At 38.7% G+C, this 19,440-nt stretch overlaps 1 protein-coding gene across 7 annotated transcripts in view; it reads right to left on the bottom strand.

Moving 5' to 3' along the window:
• NAV3 (neuron navigator 3) overlaps positions 1-19,440 on the bottom strand; it is a 468,550-nt gene that overhangs the window by 236,733 nt on the left and 212,377 nt on the right. For 6 of the 7 annotated variants that reach the window (XM_064701980.1, XM_064701982.1, XM_064701985.1 and 3 more), the window contains exon 1: positions 15,159-15,634. The exons of the other annotated variant lie outside the window; for it this stretch is intronic. In XM_064701980.1, coding sequence (XP_064558050.1) covers positions 15,159-15,401 — 243 coding nt within the window. In that variant the 5' untranslated portion in view covers positions 15,402-15,634. Of the gene's footprint in view, positions 1-15,158; positions 15,635-19,440 lie in introns of those variants that run through there. 7 annotated transcript variants of the gene reach the window in all.

The following is a 19,440-nucleotide window of genomic DNA, read 5'->3' as shown; positions in this document are numbered from 1 at the left end:
CAGATATGGAAAATCAAGTGTTTATCTTAAATTAGATGGTTCATCTCTCCTTAATTAAGCAATAGATGCACAAACTGCCAGAGGGGGAGTCATTCTACATTTCCATAAACAACTCAGAATAAATGAAGGAATTGCCCTCAAGAAGTATTTATCTCTCCCATCTGGATAGAGTAGGAGCTCAGACTAGATGCCAACCTTTTAACTGGCTTTAAGGAGGCAAGGTGAATTCCACTCTGACTGGAGCCTCATAGAACCACAGGATCATTCAGGTTGGAAAAGACCTCCATGATCACTGAGTCCAACCTTTGACCAAACACCACCATACCAACCAAAACACAGCACTCAGTGCCACGCTGAGTTGTTTCTTGAAAACTTCCAGAGACAGTTTACCCTGTTTACCATCTACCCTGTTTAACCATCCTTTCAGTGAAGAAATACTTCTTGATGGCCATCCTGAACTTTCCCTGGTGTAGTTTGAGATTTTGTCATTTTGGCCTGTTGCTGGTTGCCTGGGAGAAGATGCCGACTCCCACCTGGCTACGGCCTCCTTTCAGGTGGGTGTAGAGAGTTCTGTTTTCAGCAGGACCTTCATCCATTCCTAAACTGATAAATATAATTAATAAGGTTCTAATTCTCAATAACTACAGAAATTACAGGACAGAATTAACAATTTTCTTCAAACAATTTTTGTTCTGTGCTCCCTGCTCTTTGTTGATTCTGAACTTCAATGACCTGCGATGCAGCAAAAAACTGCTAGGACTCTCTTGAAGTTTCCTAATATTTTCCATTGGTCCCAAGCTATTTGCAGACAGGAAAAAGCAGTCCTAAAGAGCCTCTTGCCTGTGCTCCACATATTCTATTCATACTGACCATTAATCACACACACTTAGTCCTGACTTAACAGCAACATTCAGCTATCAGGACCTAATATTACTGAACTCAGAAAGAAAGATTTCCTAAAACAAATACAGTACTTTAGGACAATGGTCCTACATTACACTGGACTCTTTGGGAACTCGGAATAATACAGAGAAAGCTGACATGGATTGGCAGTAAAGACTGTGACTGCATTTTTACTGACCACATTTCTACTGCCAGCAGTCATTTATGGGTGGGGCAGAAGAGCCTCAATTTTAATCTTTAGAGCCATGAATGTGAACAATTCTCTCTGCAGAATTTATGAGCTGTTGTACTTATCAGTATTTCCTCAGAGTTTTCACACAGCCAGATTGATTACCCTTTCCTTATACTGTTTCTGCATACTCCAGTTGGCTATACAGTGCATAAAATGGACATGAACTGCATACTGTACCATACAAGGAAATTAAAGGCAGTGACATGCCAACCATAGTTCTTAAATTTTTGTTCAAAAACATAACAGGGTATCACTTATAAGAAATATCTAAATGTCCAAATATTTCAGCAACAAGGATAACCTAAATATTTGGGAATTTTTAATTAACCAAATTACATAGGTCATCTAAACAGATAGAATTTTTAAAAATATTAAAAGGACAGAGTTTTATTTTATTCTGTAAGAAGCCCAGCTATCATAAAACAATTCTGTCATAAAAAAACCTGAATGTTTTCAGTGTGCAAAGAAGTAGCAGTTGCTCTTTTTTTTCTCTCTCTCTTTAGGTTCATGATTTCCCTGAATAAATATCTCAGATTAAATGATTATCAGAAAATACCAGTCAGCTGACATAAAACTTCACAGGATACAAACATAGCTCAACATTCCCAAAAATGAGACACAAAAGCACGGCTTGAAAATCTTACCATGTGAAAATGTAAGAGTTGTAAATTGTTTAACCACAACAAAATGGGATGATGTTCTTACTCCATTGAGTAACAGAAAAACTCCCACCAATTTAAAGACAGCAAGTTCTAATTTCAGAAGGATTATTTTGTCATGTGTCTACAATGAAGAGCTCAAATTGATGGAGCAAACAATGGACATCTTCCTAGAAGACATCACAAAGATGGTGAGAGAGCTGCAGAAGCATTCAAATATAGGCTAAGAGAATCTAATCTGTTTGGAAACGGACACTGAGTAAGGCAAGGAATTTATTTACCATTTCTCCATCAGTCTCCTCAGCATTGCAGAGGCAGATTCACACCCAGAGGAACTGGAGGGGGTAATGCAGCCTGAGAGAGGAATAGTGGAGGGACAGAGTGGAGCAGCACCTGCCAGACCCTGGCCTGTCACTGGGAGCGAGGGCTGCTGAGCTGCTGCTGAGTGCTCAGGGTGCACTGACTGACACATGGGCTGAGCAGCACAGGGAATCAGTGCTCTGCTGGGTTTGCCTGTTTCAGTATTGAACATATCAGTTAAGGCTACAATTAATTAAAAAAATAATGACAAGAAAAAAGGTATGTTCTACATCTCATGTTTTTCACATTACTATAAGCAGTAATTCTATCCTTTCTTTACCAAAAAGAGAACATATATGACATGTGATGTATATGTAGATATATGTGCACATGTGTAACATCCATATATGCATCTCTAAACCACCTTCCACATTATTGAAACAAATGTATAGACTACACTTTAAACTTTTGCAAATACATAGATAAATGTTAACAGGTATCTGTATATGAGCACAAACACCCATGTCTGTATTTAATATGAACCATAGACAATATGTATAGTGGTTTCTTTCACTCTACATAGGATTCACTGCTGGTGCCAAAATGCTAAGCCTATGATTATTACTTATGTGCTAAAAAATTAAATGTCATGGTAGCTTTAGAGGAGCTATACTAATCTATTCCATGAACTGCTGGTTTAACAGTTTGAGTCATATCCAAGCTGTATCCTGCTACTCCAAAAATGTTGGAGCAAACCAATGCTTGCCACACTGAAACACATTTGAAAGTATCCTAAAAAGCAGTAGCAGAATAAAATTATTCATATGAGCACAAAAATTATTAGTTAAGTAGCTGTTTTATAGAGCTGAACTGCTAAGGGCAAAACACCCAAGCTGCACTCAAAGGAAGACACTGGGTTGATCTTAAAGAAAAAGCACTTTATAATAGTGTTGCCTTACAGAGTCCTTAAGTATCCAATTGGAATTGTATCAAATATTAGTTGAAATATCATCATTTCTACAGTCTAAATAAGAAAACCAAAGGTAGTTGTAGAAGAGTGCTGTTGCACTTGGAATTTTCTTTTTTTTTTTTTTTTGTATCTAAGGTTCCACTTGAATATTTCGGTTAAAATGTTTCAGCATTAAAAAGAAAAAAAAAATTAATCACACAGCTAGTGATAAAGCCACACTAATCTTATCAAGCAGCTCCGGAACTATCAATAAATTACACTTTGCCTCATAGTGGATCTATGTGAAGTAATATCCCAGCCTTTTCCAAAATGATCCCAAGTGTTTTGTTGCTTTGAAACGGTAGCAGTATTCATACATTGTAAAAAGCCTCTACTCAACCTTCAGTTCAGGTTAACTACTGCATCCATGCAGAATTTTATGAGAAACTGACTAAATTACAAATACAGGCTTACTATATGACTAGAACCAAAATTCATCTATACCTTCCAAAAGAGCAATATTTGGATATGACACTGATTTATGACTTGATGAATATATGTAATATTTCTCTCAAATTAATTAGGAAAAAATAACTTTTTTATATTGAAATGGTGTTGTGAATCTTGTGTTACTCTGTGCAAAGGCTGCTGAGACCTTTAAAGACAAATATACATCTGAGTGAAGATTATTTTTGAAAATACTGACTTTATAAAATAAAACTTTTACTGGGAAGTGATGTTTTGTCTCTTAGGCTGAAATGGGACTACTATCACTCTGTCTTTGCTGGCATTTATATAAGTATGTCAAAATAAAATCTTGCAAATTTACTCAAATAAATTAGACTATTAACTGTCCAGGGAAAAGGGAAAATATTTCCCATTGATGGAAATACATCCATAATTCCGTTGCTTTTAGGAGGTCTGAGTTATCAGGTCTTGCTGATCTGAATCTCCTGTATAACATTATTTTTCTTCTGCCAAATCACCTTAAATAATTTTTTTTTGAATGACACTATTCAACTCAATATGCTGGTACTCAGTGTGTTGAGATTTGCATGCTCCCTTTTCTGAAACTTTGCCTAATCAGCTCCCCTCAGTACCCCACATCTCTGTATCACATCCACAAATAAGGCCAAATAGCTCAGAAAAAATCCTGCTCTGACTTGGTGGGGCCCTGGGAAAAGGCCTTGTTTTCATTTCCACTTTTTTTTCTTATTCCCCACTCCCTCGTGCTAATAGCTTATCTTAAAAGCCAAAACTCTTCAGGCTGTGACTGACATAGCTGTCACAGATGGGGAGGGTTGCTTTGCTCTCGCTCATGGGTAACACAAACACCAACCCATTCCCAACACCCAGCTGGAGAAAACTTGTTCTAGCACAAGAGAGGTCTGGATGTGAAAGTCCTGCAAATTAACCTCCCCCACACATCTGGAGATGGCATCACCTGTGAACACAGTACTTGACTGTCAATCACTACAATAGTCTCTCTGTGGAGCAACCTATTTCTTAGGTTTCAGCTAATAATATAGAACCATACCAGTTTTCAGAGTGATACTGCAGCAAGGTAAATGAAACAGCAAAGATGCTGTTATTCTCACCTTATTTTTGTCAGGTTCACAAGGTTATACAGGAAAAAAAATCCATTTTTTATATAAAATACCTCCTACTTCTGTCTTCTTATAACAAGCAGGAAAAAAGAATGGATGCTTTATTAGCCTGACAGACAGGAAGCTGAAAACATCAGTAGCAGATTAGGTTAAAAAAAATCTTTTTTCTATGACAATTAAAAGTAACTTAAATAACACTTTGAAAAGTAGGTAATCAGATTATTTCTTCAGTATTTAAAAAATAATAATCAATTAACAGTTAGCCAAGGAACAACTTCACTCTAAAAAACCCATTCATTATTACCATTTAACATATGAGTTGATTTCAAGGAGGTACTTGATAGTAACCAGAAATGAAAATACATTGTGAATTCTCACGTGAGCCGCTCAGCCTTACTCCCTCTCAGAAGCATTTCAAAAGAAAATCTGAACCTGCAGCTCTCAAGCTTTCAGATTTGTGCTGTTCCTTCATGAGAAACAGATTCCTTCAGTTCTTCCTTCCAGCACTCTGTCTATGGCCAGTGAGCTGGCCAGCAATGACGAAAGCAGGCAGACTGCTCAGCTGAGGAAATTTCTAAACTCCTTTTGAACTTTTATTTGTTATTTCACATTCTTATTTAATGCCTATTTATTTCCACTACAGAGACAGCTTACAAAAAAAGAGCCTGAAAAACAAAACCCAAACCAAAACAAAAATACTCCCCAAAAAAAAGAAACCAACTTGTTTACTGCATAGATGTGCTGCCAGGAAATCTCATTGTTGTAGCGGTGAGTAAAAATCCTGCACCCTGACTTATGTCTTACTCACCCCTAAATCACGTATGAGCCATGCAGCCTTTCCTGATTAATGAAAGTGGTCAAATGCTTTGGTCAAAACAAAGTGGTCAAACACTTGTTAGGAAGTCATCTTTTTGTGCATGGCCATGCTCATTACTAAGCTGTGATGGTTTTACTCATGCCCTGTAATTCAAATACTGATGCACAACAGGAAGTTTTCACTGCCAAATCATTTGGAGCTTAACACAACATCAACAAGATACAAAGCCAGGTGTTAAAACTGTCATAGAGAGATAATTTGAAATAAAAAACACAAGAGAGAGCTCAACAACTATTTTTGTTCCAATTTGTTTTCAAATTTGCTGCAATTGGAGAGTTTCACCTGAACAAAATATTTTGATCAACTGTTGAGAGATATATTGAAGGATGAAATGCTTTCTGCTGAATTAAGATCCGACGGGCAGAGCAGGAAAGGAGGGTTTACAAGGAAAAAATATAACTAAAAAGATAAGTCAGACCAAATGTCATGCTGAAAGTAGGTTAGGACAATACTAATATTATACTTGGTCAAATTCTCTCATGTTTTATGCAGAGTTAGTACATTTAGTGGCTGGCACCTGCTCAGTTTATATATCCAGAAATATTATGATCCAGCTCTAACCACTTCAAAATTATGCTTCCCTTTGATTTGCTTATTTTCCAAGTTCTTTCAGCTTGGTTTACACAGAACATACACAAGAGCCATCAGAAATCTGCACATCTTACATGAGAGAATTATCCCTTCACATTTACCAGACAAAACACTCTGCATTCTTTTTCTGAATTTTAAAGAAGTTATGCTATCTTTCAGCCAACATCCTCTTGCCAGTAAAAACAAAAAGGAAGGTTTGTGACCTTAAAAACATCATGGACAAATGAAGATTCACACAAAATAGTCCACTACTAGGTTTGAGAATAGATATATGCTTCCTCCTCTTCCAGCTTAATCCCCAAACACCCTCACTTGTCAAAAGGCTATTGTTAAGGCATGGGCTTCCTCCAAGACCACATCCTGTGAATCAGGTCAGAGTGAAACACAGAGCTGATTTAAATGAACTGCTCTTTGCGTGCCCTGTAAGTGAGTGCAAGAAAAACTGTGTGACTCAAAAAATAGTCCAGTATACTGGACAAAAAGGGACAGTGGACCTAGACCACTCAAATGAATACTCTCAGTCAAAAAAATTAGCAGTTCTCATTTGTAATTCATGCCATTAGTATTTACTAAATACACGTTTCTGCTACAAAGAATCTAGGCAGTGTACTCAGAGGCAGGAATTAGGACCCAAAAAAGCCATTTTTCTTCAAAACAGGCCTGCTTCACAAATACTTAGATTTTCCACATCATCTTTAACAAGTCAGCAGCCTATCAACATCATTACACACAGGACTATTGATGAGTGTTATACTGCTTCACAAAGGGCACAAAATATTCTGCATCTTTAACAAATTGTGCTGGTCTGTGCTGGTTGGATACATCAAAATCAAGAGAGTATGTCTACTGGAGTAAAATTCTACCTCCTGCTCAGAGCTGGGCCCACACTTAGGTTAACTACTGACATTAAAATGATGACAAAGCCAAAACTGTCCCTCTGAGGGAAGCAGGAAAAATAACTCATTATTTGGATGTTTCATTCTTCACTGATCCTTAGAAAAGACAAAGGATAGGCTTGTGGTTATGATGTGGAGATTGGGACTTGAGATATATATGACTTGAAATTCCTAGTCCTGCCACAAAGTCCCAGCCTGAGTGTGAGAAAATCATCCATTTTCCCTTTCATCTCTCCCTTCCCTCTGCACTGTGGGGATTGTTTTTCCCTTTCTCCCACAGTCCATGTAATAGAGCCATATGTTCTACAGGGCTGGACTGACTTTTGCACACATGCACACTACCTGCCATAATAGGGCATCAATCTAGTAAAAACTTATAGGATCAAGGTATGGTTGAAATAAAGAGAAAAATCCACAGAAAGAACATTATTTTTATTTGAGAGAAGAAATGCTTTTCAGTGCAACCAAACTCCCTAATCTTAGTGGCACCCGTCACTCTGATGGGTACTTTGGGATGCTTCCATCTTCTAGGAACCCTCTATAATTTCAGCTACAAGAAATATTCACTACAGTGCTCTTGAAGGGATTTTAAATTAAGGATTTTTAAGTTCATAGAGCCCCCATGTTCCTTGCTGTAAAGAACTGAGTCCCCAAGAGTCACTCCACTGTCTCACAGGCTCCTGAGGCATGAGGACACTCCAATACTGATATGCCAGGAAAATGAGTGTTTTCAAGCAAGCCACCAACTTTCTGAGCTCCAAGAACACCCTACCAGTGCTTTTGGGAAACAACAGGAATGGCAGTATTTCAGGGCAATGCCCCTGGAAACACAAACACCCACACTGCACAATGGCACTTTTTCTGGGGAAGTAAATCTGTCTCCAAAGAGAGTCCTTGCATATGCGCATCACCCTGGGCCACGGTGCTGTCAGCTCTGGTTCCCAGGGAAGCATGCTTTCATTACCATGCACCTGAGTCAGCTGAACCAAGGAATGACAGAAGAGAATGAGAAGACCATCAAGGTTGTCACCAATTCCTTTGAGAAGAACCACTGCTAATAATACTATGACTGGCAAGTGTATACATTGGTTTTCCAATGATGGAGATACTGCATTTTCCACAGACAAAGTTCTTCTGTTTAACTACTATTATAGCAGGGAAGTTTTACTAAAGCCTAACTAGAACCTCCTGGGGTATAATAGAAGCCCATAATTTTTATCTGAAGGTGGAGACCACTTAGCTCCATTTGTGGTTATGAAGAACAGCCTATCCCAGGGGACTGCGAGAGTGCTGCACCAAGCAAATGTTACTGGGTTGCTTCTGCTGGTGCATTCACAGAACATGATCCTGCAGACACACTCCCATTTTTGAGGAAAGGATTTTCGTTGAATAGTTGTTTGCTCAGAAAATCCCCAAGCAGCTTCCCCAGGCACAAATGCAACACAAAAGTGTTTAAGTGTGATTGTTTTCTGATGATGTGTAATACCAGCTCACAAAGCACCAACTGATATCAAGTAAGTTGAGTTCTATCTTCCTATTTTGTAAGAGAAATAACATGAAAGCAGTAGAAATTCGGGCAGAGAACTTAAGCTCATTTTGATGAATACCCTCCTGTCCATGATCCGAATTAAAAATTACAGACAAGAAACCAACATTCAATACAATTTGTTCACAAATGCAAAAGATTTAAGAGTTGATATTGTGTTACTTTGCATTTATCTCAACTCTATGAAAATGTGCTTGATACAGATGATTAGACAATAAACATGTAACAATGAAATTTAGTCCAAGCTCATACAGAATGAAGCTCTTAAATCAGTTATAATATAGCGAAGACAGATGGTACTGGATACATAAAGCACATTAAAGACACTGTTATCTGTTTGATAAAGAAATAATTCAGAGCACTAGACAAGAAGCTGAAATTGCTGACAATCTGAACTCCTGCCAACTGTCCTGGCTTCACTGGGGCTGTGTGAATTTTAAACACACATAGTCCCAGGTGTCCACAGTGCTGACTGAAATTTCTGGCAGCTAGTTCAATGCTTTTGAAACACTGCTGGCTTCCCATCACTAGTGGTCACTATGGGGAGAAGATAGGCAGTTTTTGGCTGCTTCTGCTGCTCTTTCTGTTGCCTTGGCTGTGGTGCTGTAAATGAAACACTCGGCACAATGAGCAGCCTCTTTTCTTGCCAACCCACAAGGCAGATACCTCCAGGGCACTAGTGCTGAGAAAAGGAAGGGTATGACAAAATGGGGAAAGAAACTCATTTATTTATGTTCCCTAGATTCAGTGTGTCAAGAAACTCTGTGGAGCTTGGCCCTCAGAGACCAGACAAAAATGCTTCCAAGAAATTGAAAAGTCAAAGAGACGTGTGATTGCAACAGATGCCTTGCATTGGAGAGATTTGGGGAATGGTGGGAAAGGGTCACATGAAACCTAAGTAAGTGGTGTGGAAGGGTTAGCTGAGGAAAGACAGAGATATGGAAGTCATTTATGGCACACATCTGGTATTCCAATGTGCACAGCACTCCCTTGACATGAACAGGAGCCCCACCCATGTATGGAAAACAAAAATGTTTGTCTTGAGATCTGTCTTTATAAAAAGATCTCCAAGTAAGTTTGGTGTCTTGTGACAGGCAGGATTTGCCACATCACTGACAAACTACTTAAAATTGATGAGGGAAAAATGAGAGGTTTCCATGTACATCATAATGACCCACTGCAAAAGGGCTGGCTGAATGACTCTAGAAGGCCCCAGAGTAAAACTGAGATGCAATGGTAAGATGCCAAATTAAATGGACCTTAAGAGTCACTTCAACAGCTCCAGCACATGCTTTTGCCTAACCAGATCAAAATATTTAGCTTGGTTTTGTCACACTGAGATTCATTTTGGATTACTTTAACAACATTCACTTGCTACAACTAAGTGTTTTGGACCTCATTCTCTGTTGGACATGCTCCCCAGGTAGCACTGCTCTGTCCTCCTGATTTACTGGGGACTACTTCCCCAGCTTAATTGGTCAGATTTCTGCGCTCTAGAGTGTATCTCTTTACCCAGGTGGGCACACAGTATTCTTTGTCATTTCATCCAGAAGGCCTTGCAGAAGGTCAATTTCCAGAGGTCCCCTAAGATATTCCTGTACAAAAATTGAATTGTTTAATGAACTTAGTGGGGCTGGACCCTTGTGAGAGAGGTCACAAACAACTGTCTATTAATCCTATGGATACCAGTATCTCCATACTACTAGGACCTTACTACAAGCCCCCGCAACTGAGGCATCTAGCAAAGGTTTAGGTTTACATATATGTACTGGATCAGCTGGGGAGGCTGACTAGCACTTTCTGATAATAAACAGTGATATGAAAAATCCTGCAGGCGAGACAGGAAGACTTGATTAGGGGATACAGAGAAAAATAAGTCATATTCAGTAGCCTGTAAAGATGTCTGCCAACAGGAAAGAAGAAGCAGATAAAGCAGACAGCAGCAGACAGATAGCATGAACAAAGAGAAACTGAAAACAAAAAAAGCCCAAAAGAAATAAGATAATACAACAGTAAAGGAATTAATTAACTCAGAAAGAAGGCTAAACTCTTATCATCCAAGTCATACAACCAAAACACTACAATTAATATATCAGATTAATCTCAGAGAAAATACATTTTAGAAGCACAAATGATGGTGCAGAGTTCTTGAAAGAAGGAAGTCTAATGATGGGAGGAAAACTTTGGGAACATAAAGCAGAGCACTGCAAGGATCAGCCCAAGGAAGCCAGACCAGAAGACCAGTGTGCCTAGCAGGGGTTGCTGACTCCCAGCAGCTGCACAGCTTTGTGCTGGAGAGGACTCCTGGCCACACACTTGTGACTTCACCATCAAATGTGTGCAAGCAGCTGAATCAATCACGCTTTCAGGTGACCTGAAGTAAAAAAGTAAAACACTGTTGCATTTTGCTACAGGTCAATATTATGGACTCACTGAAGGGAGACCCTGTAGTCCCACCTCCCTCCTAAAGCAGGTTCACCTAGAACAGGTTGCACAGGACTGCACCTATACAGGTTTTGAATGTCTCCAGAGGAGAAGACTTCACAACTTCTCTAGATAGCCTGTTCCAGCGCTCTGTCATCCGCAAAGTAAAGAATTTTTTTTTCTTGAAATTCAATGGAAATTCCTGTGCTTCAGTTTGTGCCCTTTGATCCTTGCCCTGTTTCTAGGCACAACTGAACAGCCCGGCCCCAGCCTCTCAACACCCACCCTTAAAATAATATAGTGCAGAGATAGGATTCAGTGACCAAATAAGTTGGTTTTGCAAATAAATTCTTTCTTCATTCCTATAGTTTTAAGTCATTGCTTAATTTACCTTTCTACAGTATCAATGGATATTTTTTCACTTTGTTACTGTTTAGTGGCTCAAAAGCAAAAAAGCAACCTACCATGACCTGATGAATAATTTTCCAAGCAGTGGTGGTAAAGAAATACAAATAATACTATATCCACAGTTAGAAAAATATTTGAAAATACAGTGGTGTTTTCAGACATGGTTTTGCATAAAAACACTCTATGGTCCAGCTGAACAGCAAAACTCCATCTGCTTCAAAGACAGCCAGCATTTCACCTCATGAATCCAGCAGCTGGATTCTGTTCCTGTGTACATATATAGGAATAACTTTTGTCTATATGATACTCAGGGAAAAAGAATGTGTTCTGAATACTTGTGTTCAAATATTTTGCATGACTATTTGCAGCATAAAGTGTTCATGTAGTCAGCCTAAACATTAGTGGGTTTAGCAAGAAAGCAGATGGACCTGTTGTATGAGACTTAGGTACCAAAGCACAAATTATGAAAATCTTGAACAAAAGTGCATTTGAATAAACTACACACAAAATTATTTAAATCATTAGCAACTGATTATTTGCTTTCGTAAGCTAAACTAAGTTCATTACAATTAAGAAAAAAGGTAAACATAATCACCTCAAACTACTTCTACCACAGTTTTCATGGCAATATCACTTTTATTAAACCTCAAACTTCATTATGTCCACAAACAAGAAAACAACCAAGACTACATGTGCAAGTTCTACAAAATCATGTGAGATGAGAGAAACAGCGAGGGAAAAGAGAACTGATGTTTGCTGCTGTATTCCCAACCAGCCTTGGCCTGTGAGAACACCAACACAAGCAACAAAATTCTCAAACACTCAGTTTTGGTGAGAGTGAAGTTCATAGAGGAAACAGCTGTGTGGCAATGACCTACTGCATTGACATGTATAACCCAAATTTATTTTAGAGTTCTTAGCCCTTAATAGGTAGCAACAGGATATGTCACAGTGGCCACACGTGTCAATCTAAGTGCCTTGCCAGCAGGATGAGAACACCTGGCACCCACAGTGCAGCAAATGTGAAACACCAAAGCAAGCAGTGCAAAAGGCACTGCTTTCAGCAGACAAGAGCCAAAGTCAACCAGATGATGAATTCACATGTTCCATTGTCTTTTGCAGATAGAGACCCATATTTTTTCCCTCAAAAATCAGTGCTGCCTTATATGTAATGATATATATAACATAAGCATACAAGAAATATGTTAGTCAGATTTTACTCTCAGTTGGAAACTCAGACTAGGTATTCACTACATTTTGATTGAAAAACCTTTTATCTGACCATTTTTATAGTTACACAGTCCCAATGTACAGCGGTCACACAGAGATATCACAGGGATTAATGTGTTTGCTAACAAAAAGTCTGTTGAAATCAGCACTTACAAATGGTCAAGCTTTGGGACAACACAACCTGTAGTGCAGAACTTGCATCTGCTCAGCAAACCTGAAGAGACATTAACTCTAACAGCTCCATCAGATCTCTGCTTAGAACTACTGTTTGAATAACTTACACTTACTTCTGAGGCTACCCAGGTGGCATGGATCTCCACCACTGATGAAGAAAACAGCATTAATACTTTTAGGCTGATCCTTTGAAGCTTACTAGTAAGAAAAGCATTAAAATAATGTTATATTCATAAATACCCATCCACCTTACAGTCCAAACCCCTTTTGCAGAAAGTTTTCATGCAATTTGCTTAGAAGGTGAATAAAAGAGCTTCTTTCAAAAAACGGGCCCAGGAAGAAAATAAAGGGCTGCCACTAAGCTTTACTGGGAATGTCAGACTTATAAGGGGGTAACACAGAAAGGCTACAGAAATTAGTAACTTTTACAATGTTCAGCACTTCTATAAAAGCAGGTGGCTGGGGGAAGTTCTAATACCATCATGTGCACAGCCTGGTCTTACTCTTTAAGGATCATCTTCTAAAACTGCTCAGCAGCCTCCACTGAGAACATAGATAGAGAAGGCTGTCATGGCTGGTAGGTTGATTTTGGGAAGTTGGTTTGCTTTTTGTTCTTTAGAAAAACAGTCTCTGAGATGACAGGTATTGTCAAACCAATGAAATGGCAAATTGGTGTCACAGTTTGTGTCCATCCAGGCTGTTATTTTACTCACTAGAAGTTCAGCAGCGTTCAGGACTACATGCCTTGGAAGACCAGTTGGTCTCATACTAATTACTAATAGCTCCCAAGTGGTTTAAATACTGGAGGCAAGATGCTTTATATCTTTCTCCACACTTTTATAAGTAAACAAGAAACAATTCTCAGTAGCCAATATAACGTTTTGCTTTTTTCACGGAAAACAATATTTGCTAATCTAATTTACTTTCGATGGACTATCCATTATGGAACAGCATTAAAAAACAAGAAAAGAATATTTTCTACTTAAAAAAAGGAAACAAGCAGGAATTGCATTGTGTTGAAAAATTATTATCTTCAAACATATATTGTCTGCATACTCACATTCCAGAAATAGGCTGTTCATCACTTGTGGTTATCAAGAGACAAACAGTTTACTCCTTTATTTACATTTCTGTATAGGATGTCTGATACCACCAGTGCATCATCTCTGCGAGACAGGGAGATGTGACACAGAAAACTCCAAGGGAAAAGTTAAGTGGCATGACCAAAATCTCATGTGTAAATATGTGGCAAGGTTTAAATAGGAAACCAAATGTTCAGAATCCCAACCCTATGCTTTAACCACAAAACCAACTTTCTTCACTAAAATGGAATTAACCCAGTAACTAAAAACAAAGAAAAAACAAGTACATTTTTGTGCATCTTGCCACTGTAACAACTCTAAGGGCATTTAAGTGTTCTCAAACTAAGATAGAATTAAAAATATATGTTTAATTCCAGGGTGGTAATCAGTTCCACAAACCAAGAGTACTAGAAAAGCAAGAGGAAGTAGCCTCACAGCTTGCTGAAGCTGTGTAAACCACACATGCAGGCATAATGTACTGACTGAAGATGTACAGAAATATATGCTGCTGACAAGAAGGGACTCAGTACTCATGTACAAAACATGAAAAATGTTTTCAACTACAACAGAAAGCCTAGTTGAAACCCAAGCAGAAGTGTTTCTAAAAGTTAATTAGGACTCAAAAATAATCCCCTTACAAAAAAAAAAAAAAAACCCTAAGCAGTCTAAAAAATATTGTGGCATCCTACTTCAGATAATAATTTTATTTTTTTAAATCACAATGAATTGGGGCTAGATAGGGGCTAGGAAGAAGCTATTTTGCAGAAGAGAAAAGCACAAGTACTGTTCACTGCAAAGCTGTTTTTCTGGTTCAGCAGTTCTGCAGCAAGAATAGCCAGATCATTTGAAAATTGAAAAGAAAATCAATTGCATGTTTTTATTTTAAAAGAGCCTCCCTGTGGGAATAGGTGTGGGCGTGAGATCTCTTTTTAAATTTCATAATATAACATAAAGCTGCCAAGATTTTTTTTTAAATACTCTGTTTACTGGGTGCCAGAATGATTTTTCTCTCCTTATGATTCTACTGATCCTTATCAAAATTAATCTGTGAAGTGAGTAACACTAACATTTAAAAACAGAATATTTACTCAGACAGCAGCACCGAGCAAAACAAATTTTCAAGGCTGCTATGGGAGTTCAGTGATGACAGCAAAAGTCTATTTACTCATTCACCCCCAAGTTCTGCATGCAGAAAGTTTTTATCAAACTTTTTTTTTTTAAAGCAAATAAATTTTTTTTAAATATATAATTGAGTCCCACAGGTAAAGTTTACAACTAACCTTGCTATCTTCGATCTCCTGGGTTTTTCCTTGAAGCGCTTTCCTCTCTCCAAAATCACAGGTTGACTTTAACGTGAGCTGACAAGAAAGCATGGAGCTCTCTGCCCCAGCAAGCTCCAAGGACTTTGGTGAGTACCTCTGTGAGCCGGCGGGGCCAAGGTTGGGTATCGGGAGGGCAGTGTGCACAGGCTTTGACCCTACGGCTGGCTGCCTCAGCTTGGAGGCAACCCCAAGCACAGGCATGGCTTCTATAAAAGTATCTTCTTTCTGCCAAAGAAAATGCTCCTGACCTCAGTCTGGTAGGCTCCAGCTTCAGCAATTTCAGAGCAAATGCTTTAAACAAAAGTAGCAGTCATCTTTTCGAAAAGTCTTAAAACAATAATATTGCGAGTTTCACAAGGAAGCAAAATCTTTCCTTCATCTCTCCCCTCTCCCTCGCAGCCGCTCACACGCACTGCACAGTGAGTCAGTGGCTCTGTAAGACTAAACGCTCCTCTGGGGCGTGAACTTTTCTTGAAGGTAACTGCCACAGAGCTGCCTGTCTGGGATTAAAGAACTCATAAATTCGCTTTCTCTTCTTCCTACAGCATTCCAGGTCTGTGCATTAAGTGAATGAAGGATGGGAGAAAAGGGGAGAGAGAAGAGAGGAAACCTCCCTGTACTCCAACTGTCAAAACAGCTCAGAGACCACAACACTGGAAGCAGAGACCTCTTCCTGACTACATAAATAACCAGCCCACATCTCAAAAAAAAAACAAACCTCTTTTTTTTTTTTTTTTTTTCTGTTTAAGGGAAAAAAAAGGACCTGAGTAGTGGCCAAAGCAAACAGCTGTTGGACGAGTTTTCATCCCGGAAATAATCTCAGCAATGAAGCTGTTTGTCTGATTCCTGGCTATTTTTCACTGCTGACAACCATGAGCTACGGTGTTTCATTCTCTGCTCCTCCCGTGAAATCAGGTTAAAATCGTGCAAGAGCGTGGCTAGAAACAGACACTGAATCACACTGTGGGTAACGTCTGTCTGTGCTATGAAAAATCCATACAAAAACAGAGCAGGATATAGGAGCATTTCAAGCATTGTTCGAAGGTTTAGTCAATACAGTTTTCAGAGCTCTTTTTTTTTTTTTCTTTCTTGGTGGTGGTGTTAACGTCATCTATTCAGTGTTAACACTTCCCTTTCTAAAAACACTGAAAGCTCCGTGAAGTCCATGTCCAACACATCATTTCTGCCTGTTGCTTATAGAAATATTCTTTCTGGCAATCTCAAATCCTTGCACATAGAAAAACAAGTCAGGCAGGCAGAGCAAGCTCCAAAATGAGTCATGATGGACAGTCCAAATTGTTGAGCAGCATAAACACTTACTTAAAAGAACAACTGTAAATTCCTTTGAGAGTCTGTAGCTGGGGAAACCCTTTTAAACTGACATGAGGAAAAAACCTGTGCAGAAACATCGCACCATTCAACTACTCCTATGGGATTTTATCACCCAGCATTTTAGACACAGGGTTTTTTGTTATGTCTTCCAAAATAAAACATAAGATGACTTGACTTATTCTGCCCCAATATACTACATGGTATTAACTACACCTTACTTGGACAGCATGTACTATTGCCACCAGAGATAAAAGCACAAGAGAAAATAAGAGCCCTCTGGACTTTTATGTTCTCAAAACAAGGATGGCAAAAGTTTAGAAAAGCATTAAAAAGAAAGTAAATGAGAAGCAGACTAAAAAGATCTTAAATCATGCTTTAAAATTATTTTGCAGAATAAATGTGTGATGCCTGCCTCTATCACTCATTTACAAAGATCACACTGACACAGTAAATAAATTCAGCTCTCTGTATTGACTTACAAATTACTCCATTCTTGTTTGTGGTTTGTAGGAGTGAATTTAACCTGTTGTAGTAATCTCCTGAGTTTTGAAGGGAGAATACAGAGAATCAGCAAACACATTTCAGCATCCTCTGCTTATCTGCCATTTGGTTTTGCCACCATTAACAACACATGCCATGGGTTTTGTGCAAGAATGCGCAGAGGTAGCTGCTCTGCATTTTAGACAACTTCAGCCCACAGGATACATCAATTTACTCCAATGACTGGAATATTTTTGTTCAGTGTGATACTTCAGATCTTCTGCAGAGCAAAGGGGAAGAAAGCTCCTTGCACAGTCTGTATTTGTTTTCCAGCATTATAAAGCACTGATGCTGTGTAAGGAATTTAGATTTCTTAGGCACAACTGTTAACAGTTAACACTTCAGAAAATGCACATATGCAAAGACTGAAGTGGACCACAGGAAAAGAGGGATTTATCTCTTGCAAGGTTTGAGAAGATGAAAAATCCTCATGAGAACTGTTACCCAATGATGAACACAAAGAATAAACTACAGTCATGAGATAGATACTTTCTTAAAAAGAACTTTGCCAAAAAAATGTAATTGAATCTTATTACTTCCTGGGGTTATAATTTTACAAAGTAATGCACTTTGGTAATCTTGCTGATCTTCTTTTGAATATGAATGATGAGGTCATGATACCCACAGTCTCTTTTGCAACCCATTTTCCCAGCACAGAAACCCTGAAAGTAATAAGCAAGCAAACTTACTAGGAGTCATCTGTAATACATAACCAACAGGATTTGGAAACAATGATGTGAGGCTGGTGTTACTGCTACTCTTTCGAAATAATTTTTCATTATATCTTGACTTTAAAGCTAGTACCAGGTCAGGGCCATCAGCTTCAGAACCCCAACTATCTAGAGTTTGTACAATGATAAATCACAGAAGTGCTTTTGAGCTATTGAAGATGCAAAGAAGAGTATGCAAGATTCTTTGCAGGAATCATGAAAAATTGAGAAAAACAATTTTACTCTGTAAGTAAGAATGCAGCTACAAGCCTAGTGTTCCTTTTCTTGTTTTCTCTAACTCTAAGCAAAAGATAAATAAACAAACATCTGCTACTCTTTGAAATCAACTACAATTTTTGCTTGAAAGCCCTTGTGTACCTCATGGTGAATGTAGGTCTTATGAAGGCTGTCTTGGGGGAAAGAATATTTAACAAATAAGCTTCAGTACTGTTTTCCACACAAACAGGAAAGTACAGGATCAAGCATCTGTGGACAACATACACAAACTGTCACCACCAGATGCAGGTGCTGGTGGGATGACCCTGCAGGCAGAAGGTGTCCAAAGATTCTGTAAGGGAAGGAACTGAGGGGAAAGGGCAAAGTTGGAAGCTGCGAAGGGCACATTGTCAGGCATCAAGCTGACCATGTAAGGTTGGTAGTATTTTCCTCAGTATCTCTGTAGTGGAAAGCTAAGTGACTGCCAAGCAAGGCAGACAGGGAGAACCTGGAGTCAAAATGAGGATGATTTAGGTATGTGTGAATAATGTCCAAACAGAAAAAAAGGCATATCTGTGAGAAATAAGGGTAGAGACTGCTATAACCTGGAGTTACATGAAATCCAACACAACACTCTAGCATGAGGGGCAAAGTATTCCAGTCAGGATAGAGAAAGCAGTGAGTAAAAAGATATGACTGAAAAAAATAAGTGACTGCAGAGAAACAGGTCAGGCTAAGCACTGTTCAGAGAGGAACTGTAGGTTTGTAATTTATCCTCTTAGACTTTAGAGTAGACATCCTCCAGCCAGACAGGTAGGGGACATTATCTGGATTCAGGAGGATGACCAGAGATCATGACTGAAGTCCTGACACAAGGGAAATGATGTGCAGAAAAGGTTGGAGAATTACGAGCAAAAAATAGAGGGCAACATTTCAATTGGGATGCTAGGTAAGAAGATAGAAGTGTAAAGAGGAACCAAAAAATAGGAAAACAAAGCAAACGTCAAAACACAATCTTTAGTAGTTTTGTAGTGGTAGTTCCAGTGATATGTTGAAGATAGGGCCATTGTTTTAGCTGATAAAATAGTGACAACCTGGCTGTAAAGCATGACTGTGAAAGTGTCACACAATCCATTTTCACAGAAATTATAGATTATATTAGTGATCTGTACCTCAAAGTAACACAGCATGTATGCATTCAGTATAATAGTCCCCACATCCTAAAAAAAAATGTAATATTTATTTCAAATAAGAGCTAACACTGAAGTCTAAACCACTTCATAAAAGAAGGTATCAGTCACTTGCAATGTTATGGTGAATTTTTGTTCTCAGGACTGAACAGAAATAACTGTTCACAGCACAACACCCCAGCATATATTTCCTTTCCTTCATTGAGCCTGATACCAGTACAAATCCCATGAAGGTTGCTCCCCTTCTGCACC

The sequence above is a fragment of the Zonotrichia leucophrys genome, chromosome 1A, assembly GCF_028769735.1.
Source record: "Zonotrichia leucophrys gambelii isolate GWCS_2022_RI chromosome 1A, RI_Zleu_2.0, whole genome shotgun sequence".
NCBI lineage: Eukaryota > Metazoa > Chordata > Aves > Passeriformes > Passerellidae > Zonotrichia > Zonotrichia leucophrys.
The sequence above is the reverse complement of the archived record's forward strand: the minus strand, read 5'-3'. Positions and strand labels throughout refer to the sequence as shown.